The sequence below is a fragment of the Telmatherina bonti genome, assembly GCF_933228915.1.
Source record: "Telmatherina bonti genome assembly, chromosome: 15".
NCBI classification, from domain to species: domain Eukaryota; kingdom Metazoa; phylum Chordata; class Actinopteri; order Atheriniformes; family Telmatherinidae; genus Telmatherina; species Telmatherina bonti.
The window spans coordinates 32,784,011-32,808,330 of NC_136613.1; the positions used below are offsets into that span (position 1 = coordinate 32,784,011).

The window sequence follows — 24,320 nt, forward strand, 5'->3', positions numbered from 1 at the left end:
ATCAGAAAACGTTGCAGAACCAAGACAAAAGTGAAGAGATGCAGTCGGGAATCACATGTTTTTTATTCTTTGCCACTTCGTTTTATTATAACAAGTGTAAATATGCACGATGGAGAGGAAGTAAGCGAACCAGTTACTGTTGGATTACTGCAGTAAACTCAGTGGAGTTTAACTCCGTTCAGTTAGAGGAGCTGCTGTTAATAAACATAGAAAGGCTTGTAGATACACTCAGACTCCATTCATCAACCTTCTACATGAGTAATACTGTAGGATAAATAGAAACGTCTCATTCAGGCAAACATTTGCAGATTAACCAACATGATGCAAAAGCCTGGCATATTTATAGATTTGGGATTCTGAAATTGGGTAGACATCTTTTTAACATCAAGCATAAACTACATGCAGGAGTCCTCCGTGTTCTCTGAGAGGAGTTAAAAAAATGCTGTTAAAGATGTAAGAACTGCAGAAGCAAGCAGCTGTCAGGCACTGGATGTCCAACGCATGTCTGGCTTCACATCCTCAGATTCCTTCATTTCAGCTCAGAAATGCTGATGTTGATGAAGAGAGACGAGGGGGGGATAGGAGTTCCATCTTTAGACAGCAGATGTATGTGACGGTATCCTGCAGAGAGAGAGAGACGGAGGGAGGAGGAAATCTGACTTCTGGCATCAGACACAACCAGCAGCATGAAGACATTTAAAGCAGATATTTTCATATCAATTTGAACCATTTTCTAAAACAGATGTGATCATCACGATGTGATACGGTTTGTTTTTAGCACAGATTTACTGTGATAACCACAGACAAGCCTAATGCAGCATCGTTGTAGGTACCAGCTAACACCATCACATGCCGATGTCGTCATGAGGCTGTAATGAAAGTATGGTAACGTAGCCCCGATGTTTCCTGCTCACCTGCTTGAATGCAGGTAAAAGGAAGAGTAAACTGTCCAATGAAGTCATTCCTGGACGCCTTGTCGTAGTCTTCCACCACAAAGCGAACCAGAGCCAGCTCAGGGGTGTGGATGACAAAGTTTAGCGTGTCATTCCACACCGGGTTGAAACCTGCGTGGAGAGAAGTGAGTGTGAGCAGAAAAAGTGTGGAACAGAAAAAGCATCTGCGCTGTGTGAAAGCAGGATGACTCTGACCGTTGTTGTTAATGTAACTGGTCTCTTCTTTGGCCTGGTCCTTTGGTACGCCGTAGATCTCCACTCTGACCAGCGGGTCTACGATGGATCCCTCCTTCTGGTTCACCTTCGGTAGCTGTTGCCCACTTATCACCTGAAAGAGCCAAACATATGTTGTGATTTGAGAAAGGGCTCAGCTTTTAATGTTCTGGAGACTGGTCTGTGTTTAGACCTGTATTGATAAGCGAAGTGGCTTGTAGTCCAGCCGCTCCATGGGTCTCTCTGGACTGAACTCGGTGTTGCCGTCTCTCATGAAGTCTGGCTTGAGAACATAACCGCAGCAGCCGTTCTGCCTGAACAGTCCATCGTTCAGATCCATTTCCAGACCGGCCGTCTGGAAGTTCAGAGCCACTTTGGGAGAGAAGCAGAGTGGAAGTGTTTATTAGTTCTGTTTCTCATCAAAGCATTTCTAAGAAATTAGACCTGGAGTAAAAGGCCTGACAGATGACTGGCTTTTTAAGAGGTGTGATAGGAAACATCTGTCCTGTATCTCACCCAGACATTTAACCACCGCCACCCAGAATGATGTTCACTCCCCATCTGACTGCACAGATGAAGAGAGAGAGCTAAACCAAGATGAAGGAGACTAGGGCTGTGACGATATGCTTTTGTCCCGATTCGATTCGATTCCGATTTTTTGGGTGCCGATTCGATTTAAATTGCGATTCTCACAATTCTTTGATATTGCTGATTTTTGTAGATTAAAAACAAAAATATTTACGAATTTGACTTTTTTTTTGCTCGTCATTTTTCTTGCTTTCAATGAGGAAAAAACAACACAGTAGCCAGACCATCATTCTGCTGCTATAATGCCCAAGAAGACAAGTAAAAAGATCAATAAAAAAAATAAAAATGACCAAAATTTTACAATGGATTATTTTTGTTTATTTGGGGGAAAAAACTTATTTTAACAAAACAAATCTATTTTAAAATTGTGAAGCAAAAAATTTCCGATTTTCCTATAAGATTTTCCCACCCTTAAAGGAGACATTATACAAAAGGCAGAAAACGACTCGTAAACCCTGACAAGCAGCTGCTGCACCTGTAACGACACATGCATGAACAGACAAAGCCTTCTGTCTTGATGGGAGAAGTTGGCAGCCCTGCATGGTGTCCCTCTGCAGACTTACAGAAGTTGGATGTTTGGTCCTGACTCGTGCAGTTGAAGAGCATTTTTATCCAGAGAAAAGACCCAAACTGGAACTTTTAGCACCAGAATGACTGAGAGCAGGAAACCTCTGGTATTTCCATACAGAGATAATATTAATTATAGTAACTGAAAAAGTACGAAAACAAATTTAGCCTCATTTATCAGAGAAACAAACACATGCTGCCTAACTATCATAAATGGAAACCAACAGGGTGAATAAAGCGAGACGGAACACGCAACAAATAAAAATGGGTAACGAGTCACATAAAAGCAGGAATATTTACATCAATATGACTATTGCATGATTTAAAATGAAATTATTACAACTGTTTACAAGTAGTTGCCAGCACAGATCTGGCACATCTCCTGCACACGGCTTTGCAGCATCTGCTGCAGGAGCTGGGGTGTATTTGGTGCAGCTTCACCTCCTTCAATTCAAAGTCTGCTGCACTTTGAATTGCTGTAATCCACCTTGTTCCACTGGCCCTGCTGGTTGTTTCCCTCCATGAACTCCACTCCAGGTTTCTCTGACTGAAGCTGCAGAAACCTCTCTAGCTATATGGATACCAGTACACTTGTTGAAGATGATGCTGGGATTTATTCATATAAGTTCTGGTATTTTGTAACATTCTGCAACAGGCCATCTCAGCATGCAGTGCTTTATTAAATACTTCAATGTCATTTGATCCAGAATTTTGGGAAACTAAAATAGAATCATGCAAAATGCTGTGCATTTAAAATGACCACCAGTGCCTGAATATGTAGAAATGAGCATGTGTAGTCTGTCTTTTACTGCTGAAATATAAAACTAATTTAAATAGGAATTTGTTTAGTTTTGAGATTTAGGATTATATATTGTCAAATAGTTTGAAATGAATCCGTGTTAATGGAAGAAAATCTAGCTTTAATAAAAGAGGTTGTATACTGAAACTTTTGGTGAGGATTTAAATAATTATTTTAAGAAAAACAAAGCTGGTCCTGCAGTTTTAGTGTCAGGTTTTGTTTGTTTTTTTTTGTTACAACACACATTTTGTCTATCCAGAGGAATGAACTCAAATTGATGGCACAAATATGGCCGTGTGTGTAGACCTCCCCAAGAAGATATGAATGGCTCATAGTAAACCATTCATTCATTCATCATCCTAACAGCTTAGTCCGATGAAGGGTCACGGGGAAGCTGGAGCCTATCAGGGTGTCCAGGGTGTACGGCAGGGTACACCCTGGACATCTTGCCAGTCCATCGGAGGGCTCATTGTAAACCAATTATATACCAATAGAAACACACATATAATCTATCAACGTAGTTTGTCATTGACTTGTTTTTGTTACACACTGCACCTTTAAGTATAGCTGAATCAAATTTCCAGTTTCTAGTTGGTGGTTTGACTCTCTTATATACCAGCCTAAATCAGACTGGTGATGATGTGGATCTGGGTTTCTGAGTGGTGCATTGGTGGGAAAAAGACGTCATACAACATGAAACATTTAGTGTAACCACAAGATGGCGCCATTCATCTTACCGATCTGGCAGCCAGTGCTCCACATCTCCTGGGGGTTGTAGTTGGAGGAGTCTGTCCTCAGACCGCTGGGGTAGGTCCTGCTCAGCTGCCGGGTGTTGTACTGCACAAACTCGGCCCCTGAAGGAAGAATGCATGTGGTGTATTTCTGTAGCTCCTCCACCGGTGACTCAGCGGAGTAAATTTACTGTGTTTTGGGTGTTTAACACTTGGCGATAATTAACCTCTTATTGACTAGACTGCTCCATGTACATGGGGCAGTATGAGATAGGTGCTGGCAGAGGATCTTTGCCGACCCTTGGAAGCAGCAATCCTAACATATCACAACAACATTACAGGAGAAACTCAGTGAAAAGACTCCACCAAGCATCGCCACCAGAATGAAACCAGTTCAAACCACAAGCAGCTATGTGGGATTGTAATAAAACCATCATAACAGCACTGTCTACTTCAGAGCTTTGCTAATTTATCCATTTCAACAAAACCACACAAACAAAGGGTCACATGAAAGCAGAGACTGCTGACGACAAAGATGTCTGTCTCATAACTGTGAGAAAAGAAAACTCTGGGAGCTAGCAGCCAGAATCTCAAATTATGTCTTACGTTTGTGTTTTGTGCCCAGATGTTTTTATTGGAACTCTAATGTGTTGCCTATGACCCTGTCTTTGAAATAAACCATGAAGGTTCTGCTAGTTTCTATGGCGAGAAAGGGTTTTATGATTTAGTATTCTCTCATCCTGTCATATAACATCTTGACTTTCACTTCTTTCTGAGTCCTCATGATGCTTTTAAGATGAATTTGGGGGCTGTTCCTCAGTTGTCCTGACCATTGATAGAGGTGTCCATCATCGGCTGATGGCCGCTGGTGAAATTTAGCCACATAACATCTTTGCCACGTTTGCCTTAGCAGCAGAGTTCCTCATCAGACATCTCTTTTACTCATTCCTAGATGAACTGGGCTGCTGTCCTCTGGTTTTCACTGAAAGTAATGTGGTTTACTTTAAGTCGTATTCCTGCTAAATGTATTCTGACAATAATACATGTATTTGTTCTGACACTTGTGCAGCTTTCTTCAGAGACCAAGAATACATACAGCCCTTGATGTGAAGATTTGGGGTGTGTCTTTAAGATTAAACAGCATTCCTTCATGTTCATGGTACCTGCTTCCTTGGCAAGCCTCTTTGCCTTGGACTCAGAGAATGAAGACATCTCGTAACACTTGGCGTGAGAGCGAGCGTGCGCAAACCCATGGAAGTGCACGCTTTTACAGTAAACCACCAAGTCTGAGAGCTCCCTGGACAGTTTGGACTTCTTCTAGAGAGGAGGAAAATAAAGTAGTCAGCAAATATTTTTCACTCTAGCCTCAAACTAGTAAACTTTACTTTCTTTCTTTATTTTACTTTCCTTCCCACCAGTAGTGTTGGACTCAAGGTGTAAATGATACTGTTTCGGCAGGGCCCACAGCAGAGTGGGGGGGCCATTAAAAAATTCTGGAATGAAAACTTTTGGTGCTCCATTTTCAACTTAAAAGTGAATTGATGTTAAAAAGGAAGCAGATCCAGCTGAATGAAGGAGCAGTAATATTCAATTCTGGCTCAACAATAATCATAGATGTTCTTTAAGGATCACCCCTCTAGAACTGGGCGAAATGGTTCAGTCCACACCAGTGACCAGCCAGTTCAGGTTGCTTCCAAACACAGTGTAGCAAGATGAGGTAAACACCTCCTGTATCTTCTCACCCTATGTCGAAGGGAAAGCCGGCCACCTTGCTGAGGAGATTCCTTTCAGCTGTGATCTCGTTCTTTCGGTCACTACCCACTGCTTGTCGCAAGAAGTGAAAGTATCCTTTTGGCTCAGCTTCTTATTTACAACAATGAACCAATGCAGAGTCCTCACTTGGGAAGAAGATAATGAGATAATTGAACTTCTCCACTTGGGACTTCATTTTTGACCCAGAGTATATGCTCCATATTTTGTTCAGCTTAAATTTGGGGCGTGAGATTTAGAGATGCTGATCCTCATCCCAACTGCTTTGCATTGGGCTGGGAATGGCTTCAGTGGGAGCAGGAGATCACAGGTCTGATGAAGCCAACAGGAACACATCATCTGCAAAAAGCAGAGACCTTATCCACGAAACCAGATTCCCTCAACATTTCACCTGCGCCTACATATTTTATCCATAAAACTTATAAACAAAATTGGTGATCAAGAGTGGCCTTGGTGGGGCCCAACCAAGAAACAAATCCAACTTACTGCTGGCAATGCAGACCAAGCTCTGACACCAGTTGTACAGGGACTGGACTACTTATACAAGGGAGTACGGTACTCCCTCAGTCTATGGGTACTCCATACTTCCAGAACACCCTCCACAGGAATCCCAAGGGACACATTCGAATGCCCGAAGCACACTGGGGACTCAAATCACCCAAAGTAGAATGGTTGGACAAACTTCCATGCCTCCTTGAGGACACTGAGGAGGGTGTTCACTATTCCATGTGGACCTACTCGACACAATACTCCTCCTCAGGTTCGACCATCTGACATACTCTCCTCTCCAGGACTCCTGGATAGACCTTACCAAGGAGGCTGAGGTATATGATCTCCCTGTTGTTGGAGCACACCCTTTGGTCCCCCTTCTTGAAGAGAGGGACCACCACCCCAGTCTGCCAGTCCAGAGGAACTGTACCCAATGTCCACTCAATGCTGGAGAGGCCTGTTAGCCAGGACACCTACACAGCATCCAAAGCCTTAAGAAACTGCTGGCAGATCTTGTCCAGCTCTGCAGATCCCTTACTGCTGGCATCTCTAATGCATTTGGGAATTATTCTCATGACAAGATAAGAATAAATTTATAATCTAATTCAGTTTGGTTCCTTTCCTCGTTCATGTTCTATGTCACTTAATCTAATTGAGGGTCGTGGTGAAGCTGGAGCCTGTCCCAGCAATTATCAGGCAGGATACACCCTGGACTGGTCTCCAGTCCATCACTGGGTCAGTTCGGTTCAACTGAATCCAGTAGATAATAATGCATTTCATTGTGATTATAATCCAATACAAAATTGATTGAAAAAAACTTTATTATTGGTTTGATGTAATTCTGATCAATCTAATTTATTAGCAGAGCCAGACTTGGTGAGGGCAGTCCTCTGTCCAGTCAGGATTTGAGAAGATGGATTGTGACACAACAAACAACACAAGACCAGGAAACATTTTCCAACTGTTTTCACTGAGATAAGCCAGATAAACAAAGGTCTTACTCATCCTTGCATTGTCGATAGTTGAGTTAAGCAGCTGTTGTTTTTTTTTAAATTACAAGCTTTACATCAGGCAGTTTGGTTGTATTTTCACAGCTGTGGACGAACTGTCATTCAATTAAGCGAAACACGCTAAACTGATTATAGTTTTATCATTTCTTTAATCTGATTAGTATGGACCAGAAAATTAATCCCATTCAGGGAAATGCTGTTGGGTAAGGGGGTAAGTGTACAAATGAACACAGTTTTAACTCTCTAATGGTAACAGATTTGTGGTTTAATTCATTATCTCCTCTCTGACTTCACTCTCAGCCCATTGTCTGAGAGCCCAGTTTCCCCAGTTTCCTGTCTCTTGTTATCACATGACATGCTTCGCTATCTTCTCTGTTTTCCAGCTTCTGTTTTACATCTTTTCAGGAAAATGTTGAACAATCCTGTGAAAGATAAAACGGGTAGAGGCAAGTTGCCCCGAACATCTTAGACAAGTTACATTAACTTCTCTGGACTTTTTTTTGATGAACAGAATCAATCTCACAAGCTACACCCACATGTCTCATTTTTACTCAAAGAAGCCTCATATGAGACCTAAAACATCTTTAGAACAACGTGCAGAAACCATCCGGTATGTACTGGTGGATCACCATGAGATGGAGAATCTCTACAGCTGTCCAACCATCACCACCTATACCAGAGGTGGGCAACTCCAGTCCTCCACGGCCACAGTCCTGCAAGTATTAGGAGTTTCCCTGCTGCAACACAGCTGGCTCAAATCAGACTTGATTAGCAGACGTGCAGAGCTTTAAGTCTGAATGTCCACGCTATTCCCTACATAGTGCCCTGTATAGTGCCCACACTATTATCTAGGAGTGTCTGAATACCCAGAAAGAAAAAAGCAGTGCACTCAAAACTACCCACAATGCATCTTGAAAAGCAGTAGCAGCAAATAAGACTAGATGGGTCAGTGTAGACCACAATGCATTGCGGGCGGAAGCTGAAAATGACGCAAGTGACAAACACGTCAAAAAAGGTTGAAAAATATATATATATAGATCATTCGTTGTATCATTATTTGTTAATAAACACGCAAGAATGAAATCATAACATACAATATCATGAAATAAAATACTTTCACACGAGTTTGGATTGGATTTGGAACGACGTGCGGTGGTTGTCCTGGTAACAGTCAGTGGTCACGTGATCTGCGATGGAGGAGAAAATATCCAGCTTCATGTCTGAACTGCCAACTGAATGAGTTGACTGCTGTATTAGTGTGCTATGCAGTGAAGCCCTGTGAAGTAAATGAGAGGTTAGGGAATAGTGTGGACATTCGGACACAACCAAACTGCAAAAGTCTGCTAATTAGCCATTGATTTCAGTCAGCTGTGTTGCGGCAGGGAAACTCCTAACACTTGCAGGACAGCGGCTCTCGAGGAGCGCAGTTGTGTCCCCCCTGACCTTTACCCACCTTGTCCTTCTCGGCAGGTTGATCTTCAGTACAAGGGCTCTCAGCATCACCATCAGCTGGGTCGTCATCATCACTGACTTCATCTGTTAGTGTTTCATCCAGACACTTCTCCAGACCACCAATTTTCTTGGCTTTTAGCAAAATCTTGCCCCTCAGTTCCTGTAATGAACAGTCATGGAAGAGAAATGTTGCTTCCTGTGCAAACAAATCTGCCAACGAAGGTCGTCCATCTTCCGGCTCTATGCTGTCTCTTAACTGAATGTAGCAAGCACCGATATTTAATTGGCTAAACTCGCTCATGGCATTTATTTGCCATTACTTCAGTTCAGTATTGATTATCCTAAGTGCTCTAATGGAAAAGAGTTTCCAGGTTATATCAGTGCTTTTAGGTTTAGTACAGGATGGACGACAAGGTTCAGACTCGATCGTTAAAACGTCTCAACTGTAAATGAGAGTTTTCCTCATTTCAGTCTGAGAATATTTCATTCTTTTTGACTGCACGTGTTGAAACCAAGCTGAAAATACAAGAGAGTTCTGGAAAATCTACCTGGAAACAATCCAAACAATCTGAGACGACCAACAATGAAAGGAATAACCAAAACATCAAACCCACAGTTAAAGTTTAGTTTTACAAAATGTAAAGAATGAAGGCCTTTTCAGGATTTTCTACAGTTGCTGTAATACTGTTGTTGTCATTGTATGTTTGGGGGAAGCAGGACCAAAATGCAGAATCAGAAAAACAAAGGCAGGGAAACAACTTAACAATGCCTAAAAATCCTAACTTAAGATGCTAAAAACAAGAATGAAATGACGGCAATGGTGTGGTGATGGACCAAACAAATAAAAAAAATAAGAAGAATGAAACCAAGGAGTAAATACACTCATGAGGAAAAAACTAAATGAGAAACACGAAGCAAATTAGTAAAAAAAAAAAAAATTTTTAAAAACCAAGTGAGAAGAAAACAAGGAGTAAAGAAGAATGTAACACAAAGGGGTGAACTGGAAAACAGGTAGATACTCGACCAAGAAGAGAAACCGAGGAAGAGACGAGTAGAGGAACACAGAGATAACCAGGACAGCAACTAGACTACACAAAGAGAAAGTCCAACATGTTTTCCCATGACTCCCCATGCATCACTTTATAGTTTTATATATCAGACTTTTCGGTCAGAATGCACCAACCTCTGCAAGTTCCTCTGATCGTTTCTACACTTTAAAATGCACACACTCAGATGTTCAGTATTTCTGTACATATTGCATCACATGCTTTTCTCTGACAAGATGATAAACCACAAAAACACAAAAAAAGTGTCTGAACCATGAATTGGCCACTCATGTTCTGGTCTGCTGACAGCTCAAATCTGCTTCATCATCAGACCGAGACGTTGCCCGACGCATGACAAGTTGCTGACACATGACATTTTATCTTGTGGCTTAGCTATGTAAAGTTTGCTTTTTCAGCAATAAAATGTCTGAGACGAAGGAATTTTACTTTTACATGATTCTACATTCATTTACATAATTCTCCTTGTCCAAATGTCCAACCTGAAGTGATAAAATCCTGGAACCAAACTTGTTTTAAACATAGCAGGACTTGGTGAGATGCTGACCTGAGGTGAAGGCAGCTGTTGGGGAATCTGTCCGTTCAGAGGGGCGGTCAGCAGCAGGTCACCCAGGATTTGTTTCAGATGTTGGGCCATGAGTGTCTGCTGCTCCACGCCGCAGTGATTCTCAAGCGACACGATGACGGGGAAGTCTGACACCTGGCAGAAAGACAACGCACAAAAGTCTTCAGTTGAAAATGTAGCTGTTTTTATGTTCTGTCCCGTGTTCACACCTCATATCAGAGAAAGAGGGAGAATACCAGACACAAGGTGCAGTCAGTATGAACATGAGACATTTTGTTTGCATATTTGCACTGAGATTTGATTTTCAAGCCGGCAATACACACAGGATGGGTGCAAATAGTAAGTTAAAGTTGGTTAAGAAGCATTTCATCACAAGATAAGAAGAGGTGTTATTATTTATAAATAGTAGGGATGCAGCTCAGTACCAAGTGTGTGTACTCCTACTTGGTATTAATAAAAGTGTACCGATACCACACTAGTCAAGCCAGCGCAGATGTGTTTGATGACGTGTTTTAAAATAAATAAATGCCTTGAATGTTAAAATGTGACATTTTTTGTTCCACTAAAAGCCAGATCTTTGTTTCTAAACCACACATTTATAGTTGTATTTATGTAAAATGTGCCAAATCAGAATAAAACCTGTTGAAATTGTTTGATCTGTAATGTTATTATATTTGTATTGGTGAGGTAACTTCAGAAAGGATGGGTCATTTATTACAACCTCATGAAATCTTACACAGTTATAACAGCAATAATAACCATAGTTACAAAAATATTATAATAACAGATTTCGTATAGACAGATATCAGTATCTGCACGGTATATCAGTATCAGATCGGAACTACCAAAAAGTGGATCGGTGTATCTCTAATAAATAGATTACTTTTTGGTACATAGTAGGAAAATAACTGTAGTTTGACAGTAATGTGATTTATGTGATAATAAGAAGTGATTTTATGGCAGGAAGCTGCTGCTCACTGGATATTTTCTCTTTCAGATCATTCTCTGTAAACACTGGAGATGGTTGTGTGTGAAAACCCCAGCAGATCAGGGCTTACTGAAAGTGTACATGTGAAAAGACTCTTTTCACATCTTAAATTTAGATTGTTTTTCTTCTAAAAACCTTCATAATAATAGCTCAATAAAGTACTGTACTGTATAAAGTAGTATTTATGTGCTGTATAATATATAGTAGTATATTATTTGCTTACACAAGTTTAAAAGAAATACTAAATATAGTTCCTAAATAAATTTGGGGGAGAAAGGAAAAAAAAGTGGACTTTTTAATGACTAAAGCTGTACAAAGTGATGAAGCTGCAAGGGGCATTTGGTGGTATAACATCACTAGTTGATATATTTTACCCTCCAGGACGGCTGATTGTTTTCCTGTTTGAGGCGTCTTTAATTCCTGACAGGGTTCGATATGGAAATCTTCCATTTTACATCATTTTGTGGTGAAATCTGTTGCATTGTTTCCATTCAGCAAAGTTTCCACTGTCCTATTCTTCTTCTTAAGAAAGTTGAGAATAAAACTTCTGGTTTTCCATGTGGCTAAAGAGTTCATTTAATGACAGAAACAGGGAAGAGCCCTGCGATGGACTGGCGAGCTGTCCAGGGTGTACCCTGCCTTTCACCCAAAGACTGCTGGGATAGGCTCCAGCTTCCCCGCCACCCTGAACTGGATTTAACGGTTAGGATAATGAATGAATGAATGAACGAAACAGGGCAGATTATCAGCACCTGCTTCTGGTTTTTAGCCTTTTATTTGCACACTGACAGTGCTGATGTTGGATTTTCTGCAGTTCTGAGCAGACTGTTGTGGTTCAGCTCAGATAATTACAGGTTAACAGGTTTGACTTGAGCTCTGTGGCTCATTCAGAGCTGCACTTTGCTGGATGATCAGGAGAATACCGGTGTTTATGTGGGAATTGTTTCCTTTATGTCAGTGTGTGTAAGAGGTGTGTGTGCTGATGTGCTCACCCTGAAGGCGTATTCTTTCAGTACTGACATGATGTCTTTGAAGAGAATTTTAGAGGTCAGAGTGTGTCCATGATACACGACAGGTTCCCCGTCGCTGCCGTCCCAGCAGTCCACCTCTACACAGCAACAGCCTCTCTTCAGCGCCCTGCACACACACACACACACACACACACACACACAAAGAGAAGACTTGCATCACGACTTAGCATGTCATTGTTGCGTCTCCTGTAGTTAAAACTTTATGTGATATTTTTGAAAGAGAAATGCTTCATTAGTTTTTTATACATTTACGCCTGTCGGTCACTTCAGAGACTTTACAGGACAAAAAAGCTCAAAAGAAAATAGATAAATTAATTATTTTCCCTCTTTTTTGTTCAGATCTTTTGACCAGCTTCAGTCTTAACGGAGACGATCAACTACGTAATTATTGTAGTCAATTTGACTTTTTGAATGTAATTTTTAATTACAAGATGTCTCATTTTTATTTTAAAAAAAAAAAAACCTAACATTATTAATTAAATAGTTGTTTTCCATAAAATACATTTTTTTAAAACTAATAAAGCATAAAAACATGTATTGTAATCTTTAAATAAAATCTCAGAGGATTACATCCTGAATATTAAATGTAAAATATTATTATGGTTAAAAAAAAAAAATAAATTTCCATTTTTGATGTTTTTTTTAAGGTCTGAAGTTGATTGACAAATTTGAGCAACAGTTTCAGAGAATGAATCTGTAATATTTTTCTTGCTGTTTTAGGAGAAGAATTTTGTCCTTTAATGACCCAACACTAATGGAAATTTGTTTACCTTCATTTTTAAAGATTGTTTAGAAGAATATCTTTTAACCAAAAATGTTAGTGGTGGAAAAATAATGAGAAAAAAGGACCCGAAAGGTCCATAATAAACCTAAAAGGTTAAAATCATCCATTTCACTGTGAAGTGAGATTAAAACCCTTGCAAAACACGTTACACTGACTTTTATATCTCACAGTATCGTCTGATCTACGCATTGTCCTGCAAACGCATCCAGGCGAGCCTTACTGGATGTAGGCCTCCAAGCTGCTCTGTCCCACCACCTGGTCCTCCAGGAGGTAGGTGTTGTGTGACGAGGAGATGAAGTAGTGGCTGAGCGGCTGGTTCATGTCCTGGTGGAGCTCCAGGTAGTCCGGATTGAAGATGGAGCCCTCAGGGGAGCACAGGTACAGCTGGAAGCCGTCTAACGACATGGCACCTTGGTTCTTGGCTGCACAGAGGTCAGGATGGACACGGCAGGTCAGATGGGCTCATAAAACTCTGCTCAGCATCACTCTAACTGGACGGCAGTTAAAGTTAATCCATTTCTTAGGAATAATAGATATCTTTATTTAAATGGCTGCTTTGTGGTCTTCAACTAGACCCCACCTTACCCACCCAGCCACCCCCCACTCACTTTTTCTTTTCATTTTGTTTCCCTCTGTAGTTTTAAAGGTTAAAGGTGCGATCCAAAGTCATGATTGTTCCTTCTGATTGGAGGACTTTCTGGATCCGGCTCGATCTGAAATCTGTTTGGCATGAAGCGTTCTGGAAAACATTTTCCCTGAATGTCTGATTAACTTCACCTCAGAGGGTGTGATGGTCATGGCAGAGCTTTCCGACCGTAGCTAAGTGACTTTGTTATGTCTGACAGGAGACGCAGCTTTACAAGCATTCTGCTGAAACCTCATCTCAACAAGAAGCAAGCAGGAGTTTTAATGAGCAGCAACGTAACAACAGATGCCCACCGGATGACGGCACATTGTGGCCCACAAATCTGTTTCCTCACTTTGTCGTGGATTTAAAAGGAATTAATGGAGGTAAATTAGATAAAAGACGGCTAAAAGGTGAACCAAAAGGCTCCTGAGATTCTGGAGCAGCACAAACACAACATGACGCCTAAACAAGCCTGAAGCATTTTACAAGTTCTGTCAAAGTTTTATCTGCAGGGAGCAAAGTTCCAACATCTTTGGTGAGACTATAAATAGATAAACATGTCAAACTTCCTGGAAGGTTATGTGTAAACTATCCTTCAGGTTTTTAGATCAAATCTTAAACCAGTCTAGTTGTAAATAAACTGGAGGAGCCGCAGTTTTTACAGAAATGTTTTCCAGTAAGTCCTGATCATCATCATGATGCATGACTGCAACACAGAGGCTTAATAAAGACTCCATTAGATTCCTGCCACACATCTGACCGTTACCAAGCCAAGCTTGAGGCTCCTGTTCAGGACGTTTATATATGGCTGCTCCTTGTGAAATGAGTCTCTTCAGATCCAGCTGGATGTTGCTGACCCCCTAACCCTAACCCTACCCCTACCTGTCTCGGAGGGCTCGTAGCTGTCGATCAGCTGCTTGGCGTGCTGGGGGCTCCGCTCTCCCTCATGCTGCTCCGTCCTCAGAAATTTTTCCAGCTCCTCCACCGTTAACTTCTCCCCATCTTCAGAATAATCCTGGAACACCTTCCACACCTCATCCCTCTGAGTCAGCATTTTATAGAAATGAACAAACTGCTCAATTTCCAAAGAGCCACTCTCTGACTTGTCGGCCATCTGTGCAAATAATAATAAAAAAAAAAAAGGTGCCGTCAACTTGTTTCAATAAGAAATATGTAAATGTTTTATCCTGCGCATGAACTGCTCCTTGTGTTTTAACCTTCCTGTAAGGAAGGAACAAAATAAATGAAAAAAATCAGGAAAAAAGACCTGAATAAAATAAATACAATGAGATATTAAATAAATGATAATAAATTAGTTCAAATACACAATAAATGGTAAATATAAGAATAAATACCTGAATTACATTGATTAAATCAAATAAATTTAAGTAAACGTTTATTTAAAGCACCTTTCAAGACAAAAATCCCAAAGTGCTGCACAACAAAACACCGAAACTTTAAAACAACATAAAACATTTTTTTTAAAAACTAATAAAACAAAGTAAAAGCAAGATGAAAAAGCTGTGAAGTTAAAACAAAGTAAAATGAAGCCAGAAGTGTTTTGTCCCAGCAGATGCGACGCTCACCGTGAACAGATGAAGAGCGTGATCCTCGTTCATTTCTACGTTCATCATCTTCAGCAGCGTCTTCACCTCTTTGAAGTTCATCTTCCCGTCTTTGTTCTTGTCGGCTTTCTGAAACCAGTCCCGGACCCACCTGAGAGCCGGCTGAGGAAACTCATGTTCAGGCAGAGTGTGACGTCAGCATACCGCAGAATGGCTGCAGTCTGAAGGATACTGGTCCAGCCTCTCCTGCTCATCCATCGTTTGGGCCTTGTGAACCAGCTTGCGGACTCCCTGGATCCAGGCCTGGGCCTCCTCCGGGGACTCGGCCACGAGGTCCAGGTTACCGTGGCGACCATGAAACACCAAGGTGAAGCACAGGTCAGCGGGGAACTCATCTGCGATGCTGAGCAGGACCTCAGACTGATGTCCTTCCCGGACCGCCTCCACCTCCATCACTGAGACTGATCATCAGGGATTGATCATGAAACAGAGAAATGATGAGTTCAGTAAATGTTATCTGTTCGTTTCAGCTGACTGTTTCCTGTCCGCTGCAGCCTGAATCGTCTCCACAGCTCCCGCTGGCGCCATCCAGCTCCCTGCCAGACAGAGTTTCAGCTGCCATCAACACTTCACCCACCCCACCCCCCCTCAATCTTCTCAATAAGCTTCCTCTTAAGTGTAATTCCTGAGTGTTGCTATCCACATACAGGCCTGTCTGTTCACTTGTAGGGCTGTTCCTTTTTCTAAGACACAGGTACATGCTCCAGTCATGACGGAAGCCACCAGGAAAGAGTTTTTCTAGTTGGCAATCTAAACTTTACAATCAGGTTATATGAGAATCAGCGTCGCTGAATTCAAGCAGCTCAGGCTTGTTGTTTGCTGCTTAAAGGGAATGTTTGTATTCTGCCTTGTTTTCTACTTTCATACATACACCAGGGGGGTCAAACTCCAGTCCTCGAGAGCCGGTATCCTGCAGGTTTTTGTTGTCTCCCTGCTCCAACACACCTGATTGAAATTAATAGATAGGTTGATAAGGATCTCCTGAATCCATTTGATTTGAATCAGCTGTGTTGTTGCAGGAAAACAACAAAAACCTGCCGGATACCGGCACTGGAGGACTGGACTTTGACATCCCTGCTACACACACTACATGGGTCTGTGGTGATGGAGAAGGAGCTGATCGAGGTGAACCCAAAGTGAAGCTCTCATTTTACTGGTTTGTCTGCATTCCTACCCTGACCTGTGGTCCTGAGCTGAGTCCTGACTGAAAGACAAGCCGCTGAAATGAGTCTCCTCTGCATGGTGGCCCGGTTCTCCCCTAAAGATAAGGTTTGAGCGAAATCATTCAGGAAGAGCTCTGAGTGGAGTTGCTACTCCTCTGCATCACGGATCTGGTTCAGACTCCCCCCTGACCTCCCACCTGGAGGAGACCCCGAGAAAGACCAAGGAGGGAGTACATCTGTCGACTGGGCTGGGAACCTCTCACAGAGCAAAGCATGTATGCTAGACGAGCTGTAGTGAGTCTGCTTGCCTGGGTGTCTCAGCACTGAACAGGATGAAGTAAGGATGGAATAAAAGTACGTGGTTTGGTTTTTAACATTTAAACTGAATTTATAAACTACATGTTTGTCATTAATGTGCAAAAGTTTCCAGTTTAAGATCTAAAAATTCAGGACTTGTCCTTTAAGTGTGGATTTATAACTCTCATGCAGACTTTCTGGCCTGGCATGTAGGCTACCTCCTGGCCGCTGAGCCTCTCAGATGAAGTTAATCACATCCAGGTTGCAGTTTGTAACAAAGGGAGTTGGAGTTTTTGCCTCTCTGATCCTGCCTTGCAGCAGTTCACTCACATGAAATAAGTCGACACAGATTAGGATCATGTGGGGTTCAGATCCAGTTTTAATAACGAGAAGGTTTTCCTGCGAAGCTGGAGAGGAAATGTTGCTAAACTTACTAAAAAAGAAAAAAAAGCAGAGGAAACGGCAGAAAGAGCAACAAGTTATGTCCCAAATGAAAGAACCAAATGACTTGAATCTCAGTAATACGACTTGTTTATTCTGCTGCTTCTGTACTCACAGGTAGAGTGGCCTTTCCCCACCCATCTTGACTTGTACCAGATTGTTAAGCCGTCCTCCAGAAGTCGGAAATGCCGCTGCTTCTTCCATGAGCGAGACTTGACTTTCCTCAGAGTCGAGCCGGCCATCATCAGCTGGACATCTGGATCGTCTTGGACACCTGAGGACCGTTGATGAACATACTGCATCATACCAAAGATGCTACATCATCAGATTACTCAACCACAACTCATTTATCAAAACCAGAAACTTAGGAATAATGTTTACTCACGTGAACCTTTAGAATCCATGTTTATGCTTCACTCATGCCAGTGGAGAAACGCTGCTTAAAAAGAAACAGATGTTACTGATCTGCTCCAGAGTCGGCTGGCTCAGTCCAAACCAAACACGTTTCAGAGACGCTCCATGCGACCCAAAACCACTTTATGAACTACATATCTAAACAGAAGTAATCATAGCTGCAGTCTTCACTTGCTTACAGAAACTTCTCTTTAGGTCTGCATTTTATATGAGTTTCTGTTCAACACCAGTCTGGGTACTGGGTGATCCTCTACAGAAGCCACGTCCTCATTCTCTGCACAGTCAAACTTCTTCACGCTGTGTTGGACTCCAGGAGGCCTCTTGTCCTGTCTGTGGTTCATGGACAGGATCTCACGGTGCAAACAGGAACAGGAGGGTGTATGGTTTGGGAACCTTTTCACCGTTTCACATCTTTCTGCAGAAACATTGATCACATGGTCACTGAGTTATCCTGCAGGTTTACCAGCAGCTACAGCTGTGCCGTCATACAGCTGCTGCTGGAGCTGATGTCTGTGGAAACTTTGTGTCGGTGCTCCTGATGATTGTCTGCTTTGTTTTGTTTAGGATGTCACAGGATGTTTTCAAGTACAGAGTGTTAGAATTCCCAACAACTAGTGGGAATAATAATAACTTGCCAAATGCAGAGCACAGCTGTGAATGGACGGTGGCCAACAGTGGCCACATTTCATACCAGTGCAGCAGGTGACTAATTAAGCACTGTGTACATGTGTTGTGTACATGTGCTCACACACAGACGTGTACTTCTACTTACACGGCATGAAGACATAATGGTTCATTCTAAAAGGAAAAAATCACAACACTTATTGTAGTAAATATTTTTAGATTTCTATATTCCAATAAAAACACAGCTGAATTATATATTAACCCTTTAATGTCTGACTAAAAAATAGTGTGGAAAAAATCCAGCAGTTTTTAATCTGAAGTTTTTAATCTGGTTCTTAAACAAAATATGCAAAAGGGTATGATAAAACTATTTAACAGAGCTAATATTCAATTTCTCTGCAACAGGTCAGAATTATTTTAATGCAAGAGGAATGCAGCAGGCAGAAGACTGTATAAAACAGCGTTTTCAGTCAAAGATTTTACAGTAAAGTAATGCAACAGGCCTCAGAAACATTATGTATCAAATACAATATATTAGGCATTCAAGGTTTGATGAACAAATTTTAAAAATAAAGAACAACATTAAGAATTCAGGGTAAACTAAAATGCACAATAAGTTTCCTTTATTTCCTTAAAGCTCCCCAAAAAATAAAGTTTTAGAAAAAAAATCCAACACTTCCTTCTGACAGTGTTCAGATCGGATGAGTTTAAACATCAAGAGGGAGCTTGGTGTGGAGTCACAGTGCCTATCAGAAGGAGTCAGCTGAGACTGTTTGGGCATCTGATTAGGTTGCCTCCTGGTTGTCTGACGTTGGAGGTTTTCATTTCTTACTGGTAGAATTAGAACTCGCTGGTGAGACCAGTTATCCTCTGCAAACCGACCTCAGATTGAATAGATGGATGGATGGACAGATGGATGGATGGATGGATGGATATTGTTGGAGGATAGATGGATGGATAGATGGATGGATGGACGGATGGATGGATGGATGGATGGATGGATGGATGGACGGATGGATGGATGGATGATGAATGGATAGATGGTTGGAGGATGGATGGATGATGAATGGATAGATGGTTGGAAGATGGATGGATGGATGGATAGATTGTTGGAGGATAGATGGATGGATGGACGGATGGATGGATGGATAGATGGATGGATGGATGGATAGATGGTTGGAGGATGGATGGATGATGAATGGATAGATGGTTGGAGGATGGATGGATGATGAATGGATAGATGGTTGGAAGATGGATGGATGATGAATGGATAGATGGTTGGAAGATGGATGGATGGATGGATAGATTGTTGGAGGATAGATGGATGGATGGACGGATGGATGGATGGATGGATAGATGGATGGATGGATGGATAGATGGTTGGAGGATGGATGGATGGATGGATAGATGGACGGATGGACAGATAAATGGATGGATGGATGGATGGAAGGATGGATGGATGGATGGACTGATGGATGGATGGACGGATGGACGGATGAATGGATGGATGGATGGACGGATGGATGGACGGATGAATGGATGGATGGATGGACGGATGGATGGACGGATGAATGGATGGATGGACGGATGGACGGATGAATGGATGGATGGATGGATGGATGGATGGATAGATGGTTGGAAGATGGATGGATGGATGGATAGATTGTTGGAGGATAGATGGATGGATGGACGGATGAATGGATGGATGGATGGATGGATGGATGGATGGATAGATGGTTGGAGGATGGATGGATGGATGGATGGATGATGAATGGATAGATGGTTGGAGGATGGATGGATGGACAGATGGATGGATGGATAGATTGTTGGAGGATAGATGGATGGATGGATGGATGGATGGACGGATGGAAGGATGGATGGATGGATGGACGGATGGATGGATGGATGAATGGATGGATGGACGGATGGATGGATGGAAGGATGGATGGATGGACGGATGAATGGATGGATGATGGATGGATGGATGGATGGACGGATGGATGGACGGATGGATGGATGGATGGAAGAATGGAGAAGACCACATTGTTGGGTGTTGACCAGACACACAAGGCAACATTTAAATGAGGCTACAGTTGCAGCATAAATCACAATGTGCTGACTCGGAGAAATCACACACACACACACACACACACACCCAGCAGTGTGTGCAGCCAAGCTAAACAGAAAGCAGGAAAGCACATCTGGACAGACCTCTTTCTGGTTTATTGATTATAATGCAGTCTGTAAAAACACTCACACAATGCTTTTTCTATTTTTAACATGATCACTTATTCATACTTTCTTCCACAACCATGCAGGCAAATGCACGGCTACAGGTATGCAGTCTCTCTGCAACAGTTTGATGCTTTGCCACTAGATTTATTACCTCTGACCCAAACCCTCTGAAGTGGTCCAACAAGTGGTCAATATCTAAATAGCCCAATCAGCTGTCTTATCATTGTCTGAAACAATAGAAGCTGATTTTAATGCTGAAATCCCTCTTTAATCATTCAGCCTACACACAACATTGATCTGTAAGCATAAAGTCTTCAACGCTTCACCTTCCTGGATGCTCAGCTGGATCAGATTCAAAGTGACACTGAAGGAGAAAGAAAAACACACTGCTCGCCTGCTGCTGCAGTGAAAGCTGGAAGGTTTTTTTTGTTTTGTTTTTTTATCTCAAACACATATACAATGCAAAACAAGGATGCACATTTGTGTATCATTATACCTTGTTTGAGAAGGAGCAGAAGGAAGCCCAAGGCTTATTTAAATACTACTCCTTATTTACAGTGTTGAATTTTCACAGTCATATGGTATATATACACAGTTTACATCCTGAAAGTCATCAGCCAGATGGCAATAAAGAGGCAAAATAAATCATGAATTTTCTTCTTTTTTATATTTATCCAAAAAAAAAATCTTGTATGTTTTTTTAAACTGAAATATATTATTACATAATTTTAAATCATCACTTAGTCCGTTCCATAAAGTTACTCCATAAATGGAAACACATCTGCTTTTTAGGGCGGTGCGTGCGTGTGGTTTCTGTAACATAGCTTTATCTCTCAGATTGTTTCTTGTGATCTCTGGTGTTGACAGAAACTGGATCAAACTGGACCAGAAAGGAAAGCCTTCCTGATCATAGCAAGGCTGTATTCCTCTGTAATAACTTTTCTTTCCTCTCATTGTCCTCTGTGAAGTTTGCATTTCATCTGCCTGCGCCAGTTTTCCCCTGGCAAGTTCATGAGAGTTCTCACCACAGCGTGACTGGCGTGATGCACTGAATCCATCTGCAGTCGCTTCACAACTAAAGTTTCACACTGAGAAAACAACCAGTTTGTGCAAATGATGCTTAGTTTTCCACAGCTATTTGCTCCTAATGTGTGAATTTCTTCGTTGAGCCACGTGGAAGGTTTTTTATTTTCCAAGTTTTTCAGCCCCTGCTGGTGAAATGTCGACACACCCTCCCTCCTTCAGACACACTCAAAGTTTTCTGTTATTTTAGGGTCTGTGAGTCACACATGGTCACTTATGAGGGAGTTCACTGGCTGCATGCAAACACACAACTGGCATAGGCATGACTCGGGAAAACATCTGAGAGGATGGAAATGGAGGACATATTTGTCTTGACAATCAAAGCTGTTTGACTTTTAAGTGGTCTGCATGATCTCAGATTAAAGCCTGAAGCTGTTTATTGCATCTTTGTTCCACAGAGGAAGGATTTATGGCCTGATATTTATCCATGCCTGCCTCCGTTTTGCTTCTGACTATGTGAGGAATGCAACAAACAAGCCTAAGTTCAGAGTCAGCCAAAGGAAATTCATATATAACCCTGCAGATCAGCAGAGGAGGGAGCATTGTAGCAGGAAGAAATCTGAGACGCTGAAAGCATCATTTCAGCAAAGTCTGCATGCAGCTGGAGAAGTCAGAATAAGTCAGACACATGACCGTTCGGATCACGCATAAAACAGCTATACTCACCGAAAGCACAGTCTCAGCAGGGAAATTAGAGGTCAGGGCTCTGGAGGTGGGGGGTGTTCAGGACGAAGCTCTCTGAAGGAGGAGTAACAGCAAGAAGGGGTCCGGATAGATGCGTGCACTGAGACTCTGCAGCTCTGCTCTGAGCCTTTAAAGACAGATTGTTGCAAAGGAAATCTAGCCCGGCCTCTGCCCCTCCCTTCCTTTCAGATTTACTGCTGGGTCTGGGATCCTGCTTCCCTCCCCACCAGCTTTCTCTCTTTTCCTGCCACTCGCTCACTCCGCCATCCACAGACCCCCCCTTGTTACATCTGGCCAAGGTTGCTCCCCTCAGCTCCCTCTGACTCCTCCTCGTGTTGCTTTATCAGCACTGATTATTGGAAACACAATGGTGGGAAAAGATCAGGTTTGGAAAGGAGCCAAGGATCAAATCATGAAAAACGGGACATGAAACAATCCCCCTCTGCAGGACCCTCTTCAGATTTATTCAAGACAATTATGCTTCTTTTCCTGAACAAACATTTAGATCTTATCAGAACTAAAAGCTGTAAGAGACTGGAAACAGTCGATGCTTGCAGGAAACTGCAGCGCTTCCACTGGTAGACACTTCAGATGCCCATTTTATTACACCACTCATGTCATGTGAGATAAATCTCTCCACTGGACGGTGGAGTGGACGTCTGATGCATAAAAAGCAACAGAAAAATGGAACTAAGACTTAACCCATTCCCAGACCAGTCAGTCTAATGTACATTCCCATTTGTAGGGTTCTGTTTCCCACATGTGTAATAACTTTATCTACTGCAGCTCGAACAGACAGCGTACTTAGGATCCTCTTCCTCTGGGATCTGATTTTCTGACAAATGGACGGCCTGGGCGCAGGTGTTTCCATGAGGTCCATCTCAGAGACTGGGGTTAATGGAGCCCATTTGGGCTGCAATCTGTTAATGTACCAGTGAAAGGAAATGAAGGATGTTAGTGGAGGAAGCTGGAAGATGAAGCACTCAACCACTACAGGTGAACTTCTTCCATTAACTTTCTGAGAAGGAACTGGTGGGGAAAATAGGAGGAAAGTCTCTTCCAACGTCATCACTGAGAGGATCTCCTATATGCACACATCCAAAAGCTCTATCTACATCCTGACTTAGGTGGAAAAAAAGATTATTTCTGACCAAACCCAGCCCAGATCCAGTTCAACTGCTGGATCCTGTTCGCTGAAATGGGCCATGAAAAACTATTCTCATTTTCAACATTACAGCATTTCTGATGTCAAGGCCTTGGAGCGGCTTTGGCCTTGTTCATTCATTAGCAGCCTGAACATGCCACAGTTCAGAGGAACCAGAGTTCCTGCAGGACCAGATGGACACGGAGGGCCGTGCATCGGCCAACATTTCAGCACACGCTGCAATAAATGACAAAGAAGTGAGAAGAACATCCTACGGAGGAGCTGAATCCTCAGTAACAAGTAAAATCAGATTAATTTATGGACCTCCAGCAGAAAATACTAAACGTTCTTTAGTTTATCTTTACTCCAACAGGACAGAGAAAAGTGGCTAAACTTTTATTTCTGAGATCAAACGGCCAGATGTTTCCTGTGGTCCTGAAACACAAAAATGAAGAAATGATCTTGATCATGAATGCTGTTGATATTTGATAGAGAGCTCTTTTTTCAGGTCTTGCAGCTTTTAGGAAGCAACTAGCATCAAATCAGTTCACAAAGTTTTACACAAGCTGCAACATTTGACAAACAGGAAAACTAGAGGAAAATTAAACCAACCAGTTCTCCTGGTTCTGGTCCACGTTGAAACTACACATCATTTTCCACATGAGAACCAGCATTTACATATAACAAGTTAATTGCTTTAATTTTTTATCGTGTGCTGATTGTTTATTGGTGGCATCAATGTTCAGTTCACCATGACAGCTCACAACCTCCTGAAGCCGTGACACCGCCACTCCCACAGAGTGCTGGAGGTTGGTGTCTGCTACAACCACCATGACAGACCATATAATGAAAATAAAACCTTGGCTTCCCATAGGTGCTCCTGATGATTACCTGCTTCATTTTCTTATAGGGGTCATAAGAAAACAGAGCAGACACATTGCCCCTTCCTTGTTTCCCAAAGTCTGGACCACCATCGAC

The 24,320-nt window shown here is 42.1% G+C and overlaps 1 protein-coding gene across 1 annotated transcript; it reads right to left on the bottom strand.

Moving 5' to 3' along the window:
* Positions 1 to 138: 138 nt before the first annotated feature.
* On the bottom strand, positions 139 to 17,403 carry plcd4b (phospholipase C, delta 4b; the record flags this gene model as incomplete). The annotated part of the gene is made up of 14 exons (XM_079254570.1): positions 139 to 621; positions 915 to 1,064; positions 1,149 to 1,281; positions 1,360 to 1,538; positions 3,858 to 3,974; positions 5,015 to 5,168; positions 8,574 to 8,732; positions 10,184 to 10,336; positions 12,182 to 12,326; positions 13,225 to 13,426; positions 14,515 to 14,746; positions 15,219 to 15,348; positions 15,430 to 15,658; positions 17,274 to 17,403. The coding sequence occupies 14 exons, from the start codon at positions 17,401 to 17,403 to the stop codon at positions 530 to 532; spliced, it is 2,205 nt and encodes a 734-aa protein (XP_079110696.1). The 3' UTR covers positions 139 to 529.
* Positions 17,404 to 24,320: the final 6,917 nt, after the last annotated feature.